Source organism: Vicugna pacos, chromosome 12 (genome assembly GCF_048564905.1).
Source record: "Vicugna pacos chromosome 12, VicPac4, whole genome shotgun sequence".
Classification (NCBI taxonomy): domain Eukaryota; kingdom Metazoa; phylum Chordata; class Mammalia; order Artiodactyla; family Camelidae; genus Vicugna; species Vicugna pacos.
In genome coordinates, this window is record NC_132998.1 from 16,150,679 (window position 1) to 16,165,331 (window position 14,653).

Genomic DNA, 14,653 nt, shown 5'->3' on the forward strand with positions numbered 1-14,653 from the left:
TGTTCATTCTTGATAAAGCAGGGGAGACTCACCTTCTTTGAGTCTGCCACTTCTTTGTACTCTTTCTCTCCAGTCTTTTTCTAATTTCTACGTGCCTGGTCTCAGTCACAACTAAGTGAATTGAGGTTATGAGAGGGCCTGGCATTCAGTAGATTTCCAACAACTCATTTCAGCTCCTTGACTTTTTTGAGTACCCCGTGCTGTGGAGTGAGTACTCCCTTATTATCAGTGCTTTATCATATCTGTTCTTTCTCCATCCTTGTACAAGACCTTTCTCAAAGTGATAGTTTAAAGATACCCACGATGCCACTAAATTCTCCTCCCATCCAGGATCATAGCTCAAAGTGTTGTTTCTTAGAACATTTTTGTGTCATGATGGCCTCATCATTAGTAGTAATAAATTACCTCCGTTTCATGAACGGCCATTTTTCCTTTTATTTTATTGTAAACACAATTATCTGGGGGTAGTAAGATGGAGAGGTTGTTATTCAAGCTGTCATGTTCGATGCCAGGGCTTCAATCACGAATCAGTTCCATTTGCTACCGATCTTTCCCCTTGATGATAGAATTTTGGCTCCTGGTTATATTATTTATGAAGAAGCTTTTTTATCCTCACGTATCTAGCTACATCCCTCTCCTTGCAGCAAGAATTTCATAGTAGTATTATTATTAGTTTTGAAATAGCTAAACTTAATTTTCTGTTAATAATGTGCTTCTTGTTGAGGCTAAGCTTCAGTGTTATTTGGCCTTATTCGTTGCCATATTCTCAGTGCCCATAGTAAATATTCGCTGGAATAGATGAACGAATAAATCACAGTTTAGAAAATAGTCTTCCCCCCCTTTTATGGTTTAAGAGAAGGAAGGTCTTTGTTTTATAAAAATGAAATGATCGGCCCTATGAAGTCATGAATTATTGGTCACCAGATGAATTCAAACAAACTAGATGACCATTTGATGGGAATATCAGAGATGAGATTCAAGCTTCGTTACTTGGGTAGATTCTCATTAAATTACTTTCTGTCTGATATTCACGCTGAAGTTAAAATCAACCTTGAAATTGCAGGTGTTTAAATAACATGCAGAATTATGTCATAGGAAATAGAAACATAATCATAACCTGTATGGAGTACTTACTCTTTATCAGGACTGTGCAAAGTAAGAACTTGTAACTCTTACTTCATTTATAAAATGACCGTATAAGGTCACAGCTCTTTTTTTTTTTTTAACATTTTTTAAGTTGTGTTATAGTCATTTTACAATGTTGTGTCAAATTCCAGTGTAGAGCACAATTTTTCATTTATACGTGAACATACATATATTCATTGTCACGTTTTTTTTTTCACTGTGAAGGTCACAGCTCTTATTACCCCTATTTGATAAGGAAAGAAACTGAGACTTGGAGAAGATTTTTAACTTGTCCTGTTGATGAACTGTGGAGACAGGAGTAAGACTCTGAGATCTTTTAATTTGCTACGTTATACAGCCTTGCTGATGACCAAATACCATTGAAAACAAATGAACAAAAATAGAATCAATATGATTCTAATGAGGGATGCCCCAAACGATCTCTTTCACTCTCCTCTCTTCCATCTTTCTCAGTATTTGAGGGCATCATTGGAAAAGGAGAGGTGAAACAGCCATATTAGACGAACGCAGCCGCCTAACACACAATAATTTTGGCCGTACTACTGGACTTCACGTTTCATGTTTTACTTGTTATTCTACAGCCAACATAATGCTGTCAGCCAGTTTCTATGAAAGTGCAATAATCTTCTGTCTCGCCTGTAACTTATACCTCTCAGTTTCTCCATTTTTTCAACTAAAAAAAAGTTTTCTAGAGGCAGTGGGTATAGCTCAGTGGTAGAGTGCATGCTTAGCACGCACGAGGTCCCAGTACTTCCATTAAACATGTATTCAAATTGCTTGTTGTTCACAGAATTGGCTATAAGGAAGCTGGACTTTATAAATGATGCCTGTTTGGGATTATTGACAAATAATACAAATAATTACCATTTATTGAGTGCTCATTTTGTTTCAGACACCATGCTTTACATGGATTGTCACGTTGAATCCTTACTTTACAGATAAGGAAACTGAGGCAGTGAGAGTTCGGGTCATAGGTAGTAGCTAGAGGCGGAGCTGATTTTTCAATTCCAAAGCTTGTGCATGTGACTCCTTTGCAACTGTACCAGCTGTGAACCACAGTAAGAACGTATCTGGCACTAAAAGTGCATGTGGCTTTTCTTCAGGTGATGAATTTACAACTGGATTATGGCTTAATGTTCTGAGATGATCTGATCATTTTTCTATGTAGGTTTAATTTAAGGCAGCAGAAAAATTCTCATTTCATGTTGCATGCAACCTTTTCATCAGATGAGACATGACCTTATTTTTAATCCTTTGATCTTGAGTTATGAAGGAGGTTGTTAAAATGAATGATGTCCTGCCACCATTGCCTCTTTCTCTGAAGCCTAATCTTAGTTTATATTTCTGCCATTGCAAAGGATATTTGATTAACAAGGGCATCAATTATGATAAAGGGTGAACTTTATTTCTGGTTTTAGTTACCTCTCAAAATTGTGAATAACAAATCAGGGAGACATGATATGTTGCAGTGTGACAAATTATCTTCTTGGAATTTGAAATGTGATTTTAATTTAAGATAGTAAATGCTCATTAAACCTAAAAGGGGGAAATAAAGGGCAATGCAGAGAAGGTTAAAAATCACACTGATTCTACCACTCAATAGCTTTTAAAAATGTTGGTACATTTTATTCCAATTATATATTTTCCCCGTGTGCACAATTGTAATGCATTAGTTAGGGTTCTGGCTCATCAGGGGACTTTGGAGGGGGTGGGTGGGGAGGGCAGTTTAACAGAACTGATAGGAGGCTTGGGGCACCTGCGTTTGGAGCAGGCAATAACCAAAGGCAGCCCTGGTGGACCAGCAAACGAGAAGCAAGATGCAGAGTGACCTCAGTATAGCTGACTGAGATGCTGCTGCCCTGCCACCATGCAGGGGTCCCTCCTCCTTCCCTTCCCTGCTGTGCTGCATCCGGATTCCCTGTCTGGAGGAAGAGTATCAGGCTGCTGGGATGTGTCGTGGGCCTGCCTCTGGCTGTACCACCAGGAAGGAAGAGACAAAATTTGACCTTGGCTTTTTGAAATGAAGAAGATAGCTGACATGTTTTGTGTGTGTCAAGTAGTGCTCTAAGTGCTTTCTTAACTCATTCCAGTCCTCCCAGAAGGCCTCTGAGGCAAGTACAGCTCGTATCCCTGTTTTGCAGTTGAGTAATCAGACGAGGCGCAGAGAGGTGACGCAGCTTGCCACTGCTAGGAAGGCTGCCAGGATGTGAACCAGGAGGTCAGCCTTTAAGGCTTGGGGGCTTAACCACGCTGATCTGCTGAGCTTTGGGGAGAGGGGAGGGGTGAGGAGGTCCAGGCCTGCCTCTCACTGAGATGCCGCCCAGTGGGGTGCAGGTGGAGTTCTGGAGATGAATGCAACTGTTAACAGATAAAAGATTCATTGAAATATGCCTAGTGTTCATCACAGATACTTTTAAACTTATAATTATGCAATAATCATATTTTCCTGTAATGTGATGTTTTCGTATGATTTTGTGCATCTTAATAGTGACTGGTTTTGAAGATTTGGATTGACTTCTTTCAACCTGATTTTCCTTCTTTTAATGAGAGCTAGTAGTTATTGAATACTAACCACATGCCAGGCACACCTCTAAGTGTTTTATATCATTATTTTTTTCTTCACTGAATGTGTTTTGTGGATGACTTATCTATTTCATTTCATCAAAAAAGGAACAAGTGAATGATGCTAATACAAATGCAACTTTTGGTCAAATATTTAACTTCTGAAGGGTTGTTCTTTTTGGGGGAGCCTTGTGTCAGCCTCCTTGTTATCAAAGGATGCTGTTAGTGCCTCAAGTTTAGGACTTCAGTACAGGTGACATTTCTAATACTGTCCAGAGGAGAAGACCTGACCGACAATAGTGCTAGGGTTCTTGCCTCCATGTGTTAAGAATTGCAGTTACAGAGCAATGCGGCGATGTGTTTGCAGGTGTTTTTTTTTAAATGCAAACACCTCTCCATCATTATAGATTTCACTAGTTGAGTTGATTAAATTATGAATACTTATTATCAAATAGTAAGACAGGAAGGATTCTCTGATTGGTGTCTTCTGGATCTAAACCCAAACAAGTTGGTGTTCTATTTATCCTTAGTAAGTTCTAAACATGATTTATATTCTTGACTACTTAGTTTATTATTTTATCTTAAAATGGAACTTTTACTACATATGTGTTTGCATATATTATATTAGAGAAGTAGTACATAATTAATAAAGAACATTCAAGGTTGTAAAAATATTTGAGAAGCTTCTTCACGTCCTTTTCCCCCAAATTCACTCCCTTGAGTTGACTAAGGTTTACATTTTGGCACATATTTTGATCTTTTTTTCAAAACACGCACACACAATTTTGTCAAACTAACTGGGATTCAGTAGAGCTTTTTTTAGTTGCCTTGATAGTTAACTTTGGCATTGTTTCATGTCAGAACCCCATTCTTTCAGCGAGTAGCGCAGTGTTCTGGAATATGGATGTGTTATAATTCCCCTGTGAGCTGAAACTCGGTATTATGTCAGATTTTCACAATTTCAAGTCTGCAGTGAGTACCTTGTGCATACGTCATTGTTAATTTGTGCTGTTAATTGCAGGCTAGAATTGGAATTGCTGATTTAAAGAATATGCACATTTAATGTGTTCATAGTTTTATCAGATTGCCTTTCAAGAAGTCCTGGTCAATTCATTTGACCACAAATAGTGGATCAGAGTGCTTATCCCCACATTCCTATTGACACTGGGTATCATTAATCATTTTGATTATTGCGAATCTAATGGGTGAATCCACTGAGTTGCTTTTTTATTGATCTGTGGGTGTTCATTATGTATTGTGAACATTAACTTTTGATATATATACATTTCATCTTGTCTTACAGAATGTCATTTGTTGTCTTAATTTTATTTATAGTATCTTTTCCATTGAGAAATTTCTAATTTTTTTGTACTTAAAATGTAGTTAATTCATATTTTATTTTATGGCTTCTGCTTTATTCTAATTTCTTCTCTCTTGCAATTATGGTTAATTTCCTTCTTCTGCAGGATTATTTCCAGTATTCTATTTCTTACCAGTTAAAGTACAGAAAGACTTTCCTTGATACCATGTCTTTCAGAAACTATCTTCCATTTCTCCCGAAGTGTCTGTACTTGTCTCTTACTTGTCTCTGCCCACTCTTTCTCGAACCTACTTCAAGAAGGCTTTCTTCTCTGAGGTTTTCTGAAATAGCATTAGGGTCACCAAACACCTCTGTTTTATTAAATCCAGTGGTTGAGCCTTCATCTTACTTGACCTGTTAGCGGCGTTTGATTGATGCAGTTGACTGCTCCCTCTTTCTCAAGGCATCTTCTTCATCTCTCAGGCTTTGGGACACGACTTGCCCTTTTTTCTCCTCTAATTTCATGGCCTGTGGTTGCCTTTGCTGGTTCCTCCTCAAAATATTTTCTCCATGTTTCAGACTCTTATTGTTTGTTTTACAGTAGAATGTTTGGTAGCACTTACTGAGAGGAATAGGAAAAGTGCATCTGATTCATCTTTCTGGAAACAGAGGTCCTGTCAATCATTTTTTTTTATATTATACCTTTTTTATTGACTTATATTTAGCTTACAATGTTGTGTCAGTTTCTGGTGTACAGCATAATGTTTCAGTCATACATATACATACATATACATATATTCCTTTCCATATTGTTTTTATTATAGCTTACTATGAGATATTCAATATAGTTCCCTGTGCTATACAGTAGAAACTTGTTTATCTATTTTATATATATAGTAGTTAGTGTATGCACATCTCAAACTCCCAATTTATCTCTTCCCACCCCCTTTCCCCTCTGGTAACCATAAGTTTTTTTTTTTTTCTATGTCTCTGAGTCTGTTTTTGTTTTGTAAATAAGTTCATTTGTGTCGTTTTTTAGATTCCACATATAAGTCATATGGTATTTTTCTTTCTCTTTCTGGCTTACTTCACTTGGTATGACAATCTTCAGGTCCATTTGTGTTGCTTCAAATGGCATTATTTAATTCTTTTTTATGGCTGAGTAGTATTCCAGTGTGTGTATATGTGTGTGTGTGTGTGTGTGTGTACATACACCACATCTGCTCTATCTAGTCATCTGTCAATGGGAATTTAGGTTGCTTCCATGTCTTGGCTATTGTAAATAATGCTGCTATGAATATTGAGGTGCATATATCTTTTCAAATTAGAATTTTCTCTGGATATATGCCCAGGAGTGGGATTGCTGGATCATATGGTAAGTCTATTTTCAGTTTTTTAAGGAACCTCCATACTGTTCTGCATTGTGGCTGCACCAATTTACATTGTCACCAACAGTGTAGGAGGAGTCCCTTTTCTCCACACCCTCTCCAGCATTTATCATTTGTGGGCTTTTTAATGATGGCCATTCTGTGTCAATCATTTATGACTCCTCTTCTCTGTGCAGGTACCTGGAACTGGAAAGCAGTGGCCATCGGAATGAAGTCAGACTACACTACCGCTCAGGCAGCCACCACCCTCACACGGAAGTGTTCCCCTACATTTTGGCTGATGATAAGTGGCACAGGCTGTCCTTGGCCATCAGTGCCTCCCACTTGGTATTACACGTCGACTGCAATAAGTAAGTGGAGTGTCCCCAGTTCAGAAAATGGAAGATTCTGAAAAATGACTGTAAACTCAGATTACTTATATGATGTTTCTTTTTTGCAGAATATATGAAAGAGTGGTGGAGAAGCCTTCCACAGACTTGCCTCTGGGCACAACGTTTTGGCTGGGACAGAGAAATAATGCACATGGATATTTTAAGGTATCTTTTGGTTAAAGTCTGAGCTTCAAGTGTGAACATAAATGCTTTCTATTGAGTTTGGCAAAGTACTTTTTGCTTTTTGTGGTGGAAAGCAAAATAATCTGTATAGTTTTTTCTATTTGCTTCTATTTCTATTTTAGTGGGTTTTTTTTTTTACATTGGTGTTCTATTGAGCTGGCCTACACTATTTTCTCTTTTTTTCCAAATGAGTTTGATCTTTAGACATAATAGAGATGATCACAAGGCTGCAATCAGGGCTGTTAACATGTTCTTGAAATTAGGCATTCAAAGTAATAAAAATCTAAAATGTTAATATACAAATAAACTCTCCACCATTGAAATATAACCTCTGATGGTCTTTTTACAGAGATGTTAGTAATAGAAGATGAAAACTTTTCAGTATTTCTTATTCATAGTCTCCTTGTACTCCTGAAAGTGAGAAAGAAAGGAATACATATATATGATCAATCTATCAGGGCTAGAAAGCAGTTATAATTTATATCTTTTTCTTTAGTGTCTAATTAGAGACCCTCCACAAAATTGCATCATTGTAAAGGATCTAAAAGACATCCCATTTAACTTTCTGTATTTGAGGATAAGGAAAGAAAGTCCAGAAAATCACTTGACTGCAGCCCATAGTGTAATTTTTCCTCCAGTAACTCTCACGATGCCTATAATGCAGAAGTGGCTCAACAAATGGTTGTGAAATAAAAGAATGATAGGTGGTGTGTCTAATTCGTGGCTTTCCAGCTAGAGTAGTTCCAAGTAACTTTAAAATTGTGTTCTAAGAAAGGTTTGTAATCCTAGAAAGGTGTTTTAAAAACTTAAAACTGTTACCTAAAAAACCAGGTGCTTTGAATATATCATTTCATCAAATCCTAGTTTTGCTGGCCTTGGTGCAGGGTCTTTTTTTCACCTTTTTATCAATACATGAACCAGTTCAGAGAGGTTAAGTAACTTGCCCGAAGCCAGTCATGGGGAGTTGATTCCATGCTTGTGAATCCTGAAAAGTCAAGGCTTCTTTCCTCCATAAGGGATAGCAAGTTTGTGCTGTCAGTGCTAAGTCTCTCCTCTGTTTAATCCTGGCAGCCTTTCCCATGGGCCCAGCTGTGGCCTCGAAAGCTTTTCACACATCAATTATATGTACTCTAGGGGTCATAATTTTTACTGTAGATTGTAAATGGTGTCCAGTAGAGTTGTGCAGTGCACAAACTATAAAACTGTACATGATAGCCTTGCTTTCATAATCCAGACCCCAAGCAAACAACAGATCCAGCAATTCACATAGAATAGTTAAATATTTGTCATTTACACTGACACACTTTTTGTACCATGCTATTTATCAGATTAAATATGTAGAAGATATATAGGCCAGGATTTGACTGGTAAATCTTTGTAGGAATATTCAAAATTGTCTTAATAATATGTTGGTACTGCCATCTCTATCATTAAATATTCTGTTTGAATGTTTTTCAAAGGAATAAAGTGAAATATTAATTAAAGAAAGTATATAAAGTTGATGAAGGAAGAGAAAAGGGGTGGTTTCATGAAGGGACAGCTGGAGTGTGTCTGATGAGGTCATTTCTGAGCTTCCATTTGCCCATTGCTTTAAGAGTCTTGATAGCTGGAAGCTAACTAAACGTTAGTGACCAAGGATGCATGTAAATTTCACATATGAGCATATGATGTGACCTTCTGGGTAAAATGGGTCATTTCCAGCTGACATGTAAAAAAAAATTTCATGCTAAACTTTCTGTACTCCTAAGGACTCATCACTAAGTCTTGCTGTAGCTGTTTAACAAATCTACTGACCTTTTTAAATTGAGAAATTTGCTTTAAAAGATCCAACAGGAAAATAAGAAATGCCCAAATAAGCATTGTTTTTCTGACTCAGTTTTTGTCTTCTTTTCTTTTTGATGATTGTAATTAACTGAAAATTGGTATCAGTTTCACTGTTGCTAATACTAGAAGTGATTTTCAGGTTGATTTTTAAAGGTCATTTTCAAGCCTTTCTTCAGTGGCTAACTAAAATAACTTCCCCCAAACAACATGACTATTGCTTCTTAATGGTATCTTGACATTTAATCTTAAGGCTTTACAAATATTACCAATAAGAAAGTATGTGGTTAATCATCTATTTTGCCTGATGTTTTTCTTTCCCTTTGGTTTGAAGTCAACGCAATGTATTCAAAAAGATTTTATCAGGGTTTTTGGTGAGTCTCTTCTGCAATGTTTTCCTTTGTGAACTTGACAGTTGAATATAATTTGGGTAGATGAAAGTAATACGTCTTTTTAAAAATTTTCACACACAGGGTATAATGCAAGATGTGCAATTGCTTGTCATGCCCCAAGGATTTATTGCTCAGTGCCCAGATCTTAATCGCAGTAAGTCCATTAGTTCTTGCACCGTGTAATGAAAAGTGTGCTTCTTGCTTAATTTTGTCCAGAATGCCAATGTGAAATTGGAATTCTCATATATTAGTTGTCAGCATAGACTTAACCAGATTGAACCCCTTTTAAATGTAACTTGACCAATGTAGTGTTTGTAATTCCAGCCTGTCCAACTTGCAATGACTTCCATGGACTCGTGCAGAAGATCATGGAGCTGCAGGATATTTTAGCCAAAACATCAGCCAAGGTAAAAGCTACGTAGAAAAAGAGTGCAGAGGGAGCTCAGAAATCCTTGAGATCCCTTACAGTTCCTTTAATAATCACCGTTGTTCACCTTTGAGACTTTTCTTATACCCTACTGTGTACAAGGACTGAATTGAAATCCCTACTCAAGGAAGGGGCTTATAAATATTCAAACCCTAGCCATCTATATAACAGATGTGTCAGTTAATCAGGAATGAGGCAGATTACTTGGTTTTTACATTACTTACTACAAGAGGATTTATTGTTTAATTTAGTTTTTGTCATTATTTATTTTCATTTAGTTTTTCTTTGTAAGGAAGGAGGCAAGAGGACATTGTAAAGAACATGGACACTAGAATTATGTCGAGGAAGTGGTCCCCACAAAGCTTCCCAGCACTGTGTTACAGCTGTAGGATTATTTGCTGTCTTAAGCACACGGCGGGTTTACCTACCGTTTCGCCAGGCTGTTGTCATAGCAGTTACTGATGAGCTGAAAGGTGTGTTATATATCGATGATTTGTTTCTGATGCAATGTCAATTCTAAAATTTATGTTTTCACTTCAGCAAACAGATTCGTGAAATTAAGCATTTTAAAAATTAATGGAAGATGCCTCTGGGCATTGTTGGAGGGTGCTATTTTGACTTAGCCTTCATTTCCATCTTATAAATAATGCTTTTTTTCCCCCAGAGGCAAGGGACAAATATACTACAAAAATAAGGGAGAATTCCTTCTAAATGAAAGGCTTCCGTGTATCTGTAACAGATCGTTGATGGGCACAGCCAGCGTTACTGCTGTCCACCTAAAAAGCAATCCGATGCCTAGCGGAGTATTTTGCATTTCTGCATTGCAGCAATGGTGAACAATATAACCCCTTCCTTTGTGCCACAGCTGTCTAGGGCTGAACAGCGAATGAATAGACTGGATCAGTGCTATTGTGAAAAGACTTGCACCGTGAAGGGAACCACCTACCGAGAATTCGAGTCCTGGACAGACGGCTGTAAGAACTGCACATGCCTGGTATGGCTTCTGCTGGAACTCACACTAAGGGAACTCCGCCGCACCCCCACTCTTTAAAAATTTATTAAACAGTGTAATCGTGAAAATTTCAAGACCCATTTCCTCGAGACACAACACTAAAGTGACAGCAAACCCGGGCAAATCTTAAGAACTGTGTGTTGCATTATTAAAGACACTTTCTAGCCCGTAAAGATGATGATGGTTTAAGAATGCTGTAAAGTTTTAAGTTTATCCGTACACACGTGACATTAACAATTTAAATTGGGTCAGTAAGGGAATTCCCAAAGGATTCTATCTTGTAATCCTTAACTTTTCCAGGGATTTTTCCCCTCATGTTTTTATTAATGCATTTCTATAAAACTAAGGTATATGCAGTGGGAAGTATGGTGAGCAGATTGGGCTGTATAAACAAATAATAGGCTTTAAATAATCTTTAGAAGTTTACTAATACAGTGGAATACAAATTATAGTGCTTAAATAAATGTAATTTCTCTAATTGCTCACTAATAAAGTAGAATATTTAGTGCATTCTTATTTTAAAAATACAAGTTCATCTTCAAGGAAAGGTTCAAAATGAGTTTGGTTTTGAACTTTCAAATTCCTCATGAATGCATCTGTTAAAACTGGTTGACTGGAAAGAAGTCTGAAGTCTAAAAAAATTTGTTTTCCCACGTTCATCCAGTTTATTCAAAAATGGAACATCATTGATATAAGAAGATCAAAGTTAGCTGTGAAATAACCACACGTGCATGTGTGTGTGCGTGCTTTGTGTGATTTCTATTCAGGAACATATTAAACTCTTACCAGTTTGGCATTTTACCATTTGGCATTTTACAAATGCGGTAAAACCTTCTCCACTTGATAAATGGGTGCCCAAAATCAAACTGAGTGAAATATCAAATGTGGTGTGGTGAAGTCAATAACATGGCTAGATAACATGAAGCTATCTGGGAGTTCTGGATGACCTTAGGGAATCAAATTCCTTGAGGTCTCCTCTGCAGGTTGGCACCTCCCGTGATGATTGTCAGCACTGATTCATGGTGGTGGCCTGTCCGAGCTTAGATGTCCATGGGGAGATTTCTGTGTCCCGAGTCTGGGTCTTCAAGATGGCAGCAGCTAGTCCAGTAGCCCCCTCATTTGTTGATGCTCACTTTGGGAGTCATCTGGGGAGATGGGTACCCCAGACATACCCCCAGCCTGCTAGTTCCCTGTCAGTGTGTGCCCTTCCCTCCACCCTTGTCCTCATCCACTTGACAGCAGGAGGTGAGAACTGTAGCTCAGTTGCTGGACAGAAGATGGGGCCAATTACCATCTGTGTTATGAGCCAATTTGTATTACTGTGGGTCTCTGTATTATGGGTTTTACTGTGTAATAACCAAAGAGAATAGTGGGGCGTTTGAAATTTAAGAACCAAATTAAAAATACTTGAATGCTACCAAACTGCAACTTGGACATTCTTTAAAATATTGTTTTCTTCTCAGAATGGAACCATCCAGTGTGAAACTCTGATCTGCCCGAATCCCGACTGCCCCCTCAAGTCGGCGCTTGCATACGTGGATGGCCGGTGCTGTAAGGAATGCAAATGTGAGCATAACTTTGATGATGAATACTCTTTTGGCCAAAGGCAAGCTTCGTATTGATAAATACTCACCCACCGTTGGTTTAATCTGGGGAAGCTAAATAGCTTTTAGAGATGCTGGCAGTAGGAAGAATGCCGGCAGTAGGAAGAATGCCTTCTCTACTTCGGTTGAGCAGTTCTTTTCCATTTAAAAATGGTGTACTTGTATTCTAGCAAGAACATTTTTTTCGGAGAAATCTATTCTGTATAGTGACAGTGGTGGCAAAGACACGAAAGAAACTTAGTGGAAGGCGTTTCTGTCATTACACTGCTTGATAACAAATACCTCCCAACTAGGTGAAGAATAGTCCGCACTCAGCCACAATGACCAAAGAAATCCAGGATACAAGTGACCTTCAACAGCAGGTGATACGAAACTCCATTAACCCAAACTGCACAAGTACACACTGTTAGAGGATTGTCCACTGTGCAACAGGGCCGGGTCCTTAATTCATAAAAAGAGGCTCACGCCACTGACTGAGGAAGCTGCCTGCCTTCTAGCAGCTGGTTTATGCAGTTCACTTGTGACATCTGGAAGTGCTCTTTGAACAAGTTCTGTATCATTTATTTAATAACAGTAATCATTGCGTGTATATCACTTATACTTTAAAAGACGGCCCTTAAATCCTTGTTAAAAGTAGCATTTAAAATTTAGCTCTTTTTTTTAAACCAAGGGTTAGTAATATATATGAAAATCGGGCTGTTATTAAATTTGTAGTATATCTAGGGCCATATAAGTGCAATATAATTATACACACACATGCACACACACACACACACAAAGGATGAGGGAGGGTAAAGGAGAGGGAGAGAAAAGTACTGGCTGCTTTTCTAGGGTTTTTATCTTTGCTTCGTTACCATTGCCATGCCTTACTCTCGCCTATGCAGTGTGCAGGGTGCAACTTCTGACGAGAGTGACAAGTTATCAGAGGAAAATCAGGGAGTTGCTTTGTAGTCCATTGATTGAGTTCCCTGAGGAGCTCATTTATATTTAATTTTGTTGGACTTTCCACTGAAGCCAGTCCATTTCGTGAGAGTGTATTATTAGCCTAGTCAAGTAGGTTTGGCTGAACCAGGAAGGACTGGATGCAGTCACCCTCACACAGATCACTAGCTCATTTCCTTGGAGGGGGAATCTGAGTTCTTCCTTGAACTTGTCTCAGTAATGAAAAGCGTGTGGTGATATTCAGTAGGTTTCTTTGTGGATGCTTGGAGGTAGGAGGAAGAAGGGTCCTCTTTAGGACTTTATATGCATAACACAATAGCAGGAATTACGCTTTTGCTCTAACTTCTTTTATCCTTTCCACTGATCCTTCTACATTGTTACCTGTGAATAGGATAGATTTGCAGTAAGTGATGTTGATTTTATTAGCGACAGGCTGATTGAAATAATGGACCATCATGATAGATGGATTAGTCAGAAATTGTGAGTTTCAGTTCTGATTCTACCATTTGTCTCTGTTATCAACAGCAAGCTGCCTACTAAATCAGACTATGCTTAAAATCTTCCCAACAAGCATGCAGTTAGACGTAATGAAATGGTAAAATATTTTGAGATTCATTAATGCAAAGTGCTTCTGGCAGACTTTGGTGTTAATGATTGAAAATCAACTGTGTCTCATATATAAAATAGTGAAAGCTGTAAGTAAGCGATCAGTGAGTGTGGGGACCACAACATCACCGGAGAAGTGCCAGAATAATTCATTTGAATCTTTCATATGGTTAAAAATAATAAGGATGGAGTGACTCTGTCTTTCTGGTCATATTCAGTGATAAAAACGCCGTAGAATATAGAGGATTTGTGTCCCGTATTTGTTTGTGTTTTGGGTATTCGAACTTCTGGTTCTGATGAATTCGACATTTTACAAAAGCTAGCAAGATATCTTCAGTAAACAGTCACAGAAGTTTTTTTTTTTTTTTTCCCATAAGGGAAATAAGCACTTAGTTCATATGGAAGTATTAGAGATTATTTGGGAGTTTGTCTCCAAATAGATAAATTTAAAACCAATCACTAAAAATATTTCAGAAAATGTGCTTCTGAAAAGTTTTGCAAACACTTACTTTATGACAGATAAATAGCACTTAAATTTAATAATCAGTAGCTGACTTGTTTAGACAGTTCAGCTTTTCACATGTGCTGAAAATGGAAGAAACCAATAGTTACACATACCCATGATGTTGTGCGTGAGAGCGTGTGTGTGTGTGTGTGTGTGTTTCACTGTTACATATGAGGGGAAGGAAATTGTCTCATTTTCCTATGTTGATTTTCCTAGTATTATCATCGCTATAATTTATGAGAGCTTATTTTTGGCGGAATATAAGTTAAGTTCTGTATGTTTCACTTTTTAAAACCCAAGCATAAGCCTTCTTATACACTGCGCTCATTCTATCTTTGAAACTCTTGCTCAATAGCCTTTTGAATGACATAAAATTAACAAAATATATTCTTTA

At 37.7% G+C, this 14,653-nt stretch overlaps 1 protein-coding gene across 8 annotated transcripts in view; it reads left to right on the plus strand.

Moving 5' to 3' along the window:
• NELL2 (neural EGFL like 2) overlaps positions 1-14,653 on the plus strand; it is a 342,904-nt gene that overhangs the window by 124,062 nt on the left and 204,189 nt on the right. For all 8 annotated transcript variants that reach the window (XM_072972950.1, XM_072972947.1, XM_072972949.1 and 5 more), the window contains 6 exons: positions 6,573-6,746; positions 6,836-6,932; positions 9,245-9,317; positions 9,488-9,570; positions 10,456-10,584; positions 12,066-12,168. In XM_072972950.1, the coding sequence (XP_072829051.1) occupies positions 6,573-6,746; positions 6,836-6,932; positions 9,245-9,317; positions 9,488-9,570; positions 10,456-10,584; positions 12,066-12,168 (659 nt within the window). The remainder of the gene's footprint in view (positions 1-6,572; positions 6,747-6,835; positions 6,933-9,244; positions 9,318-9,487; positions 9,571-10,455; positions 10,585-12,065; positions 12,169-14,653) is intronic.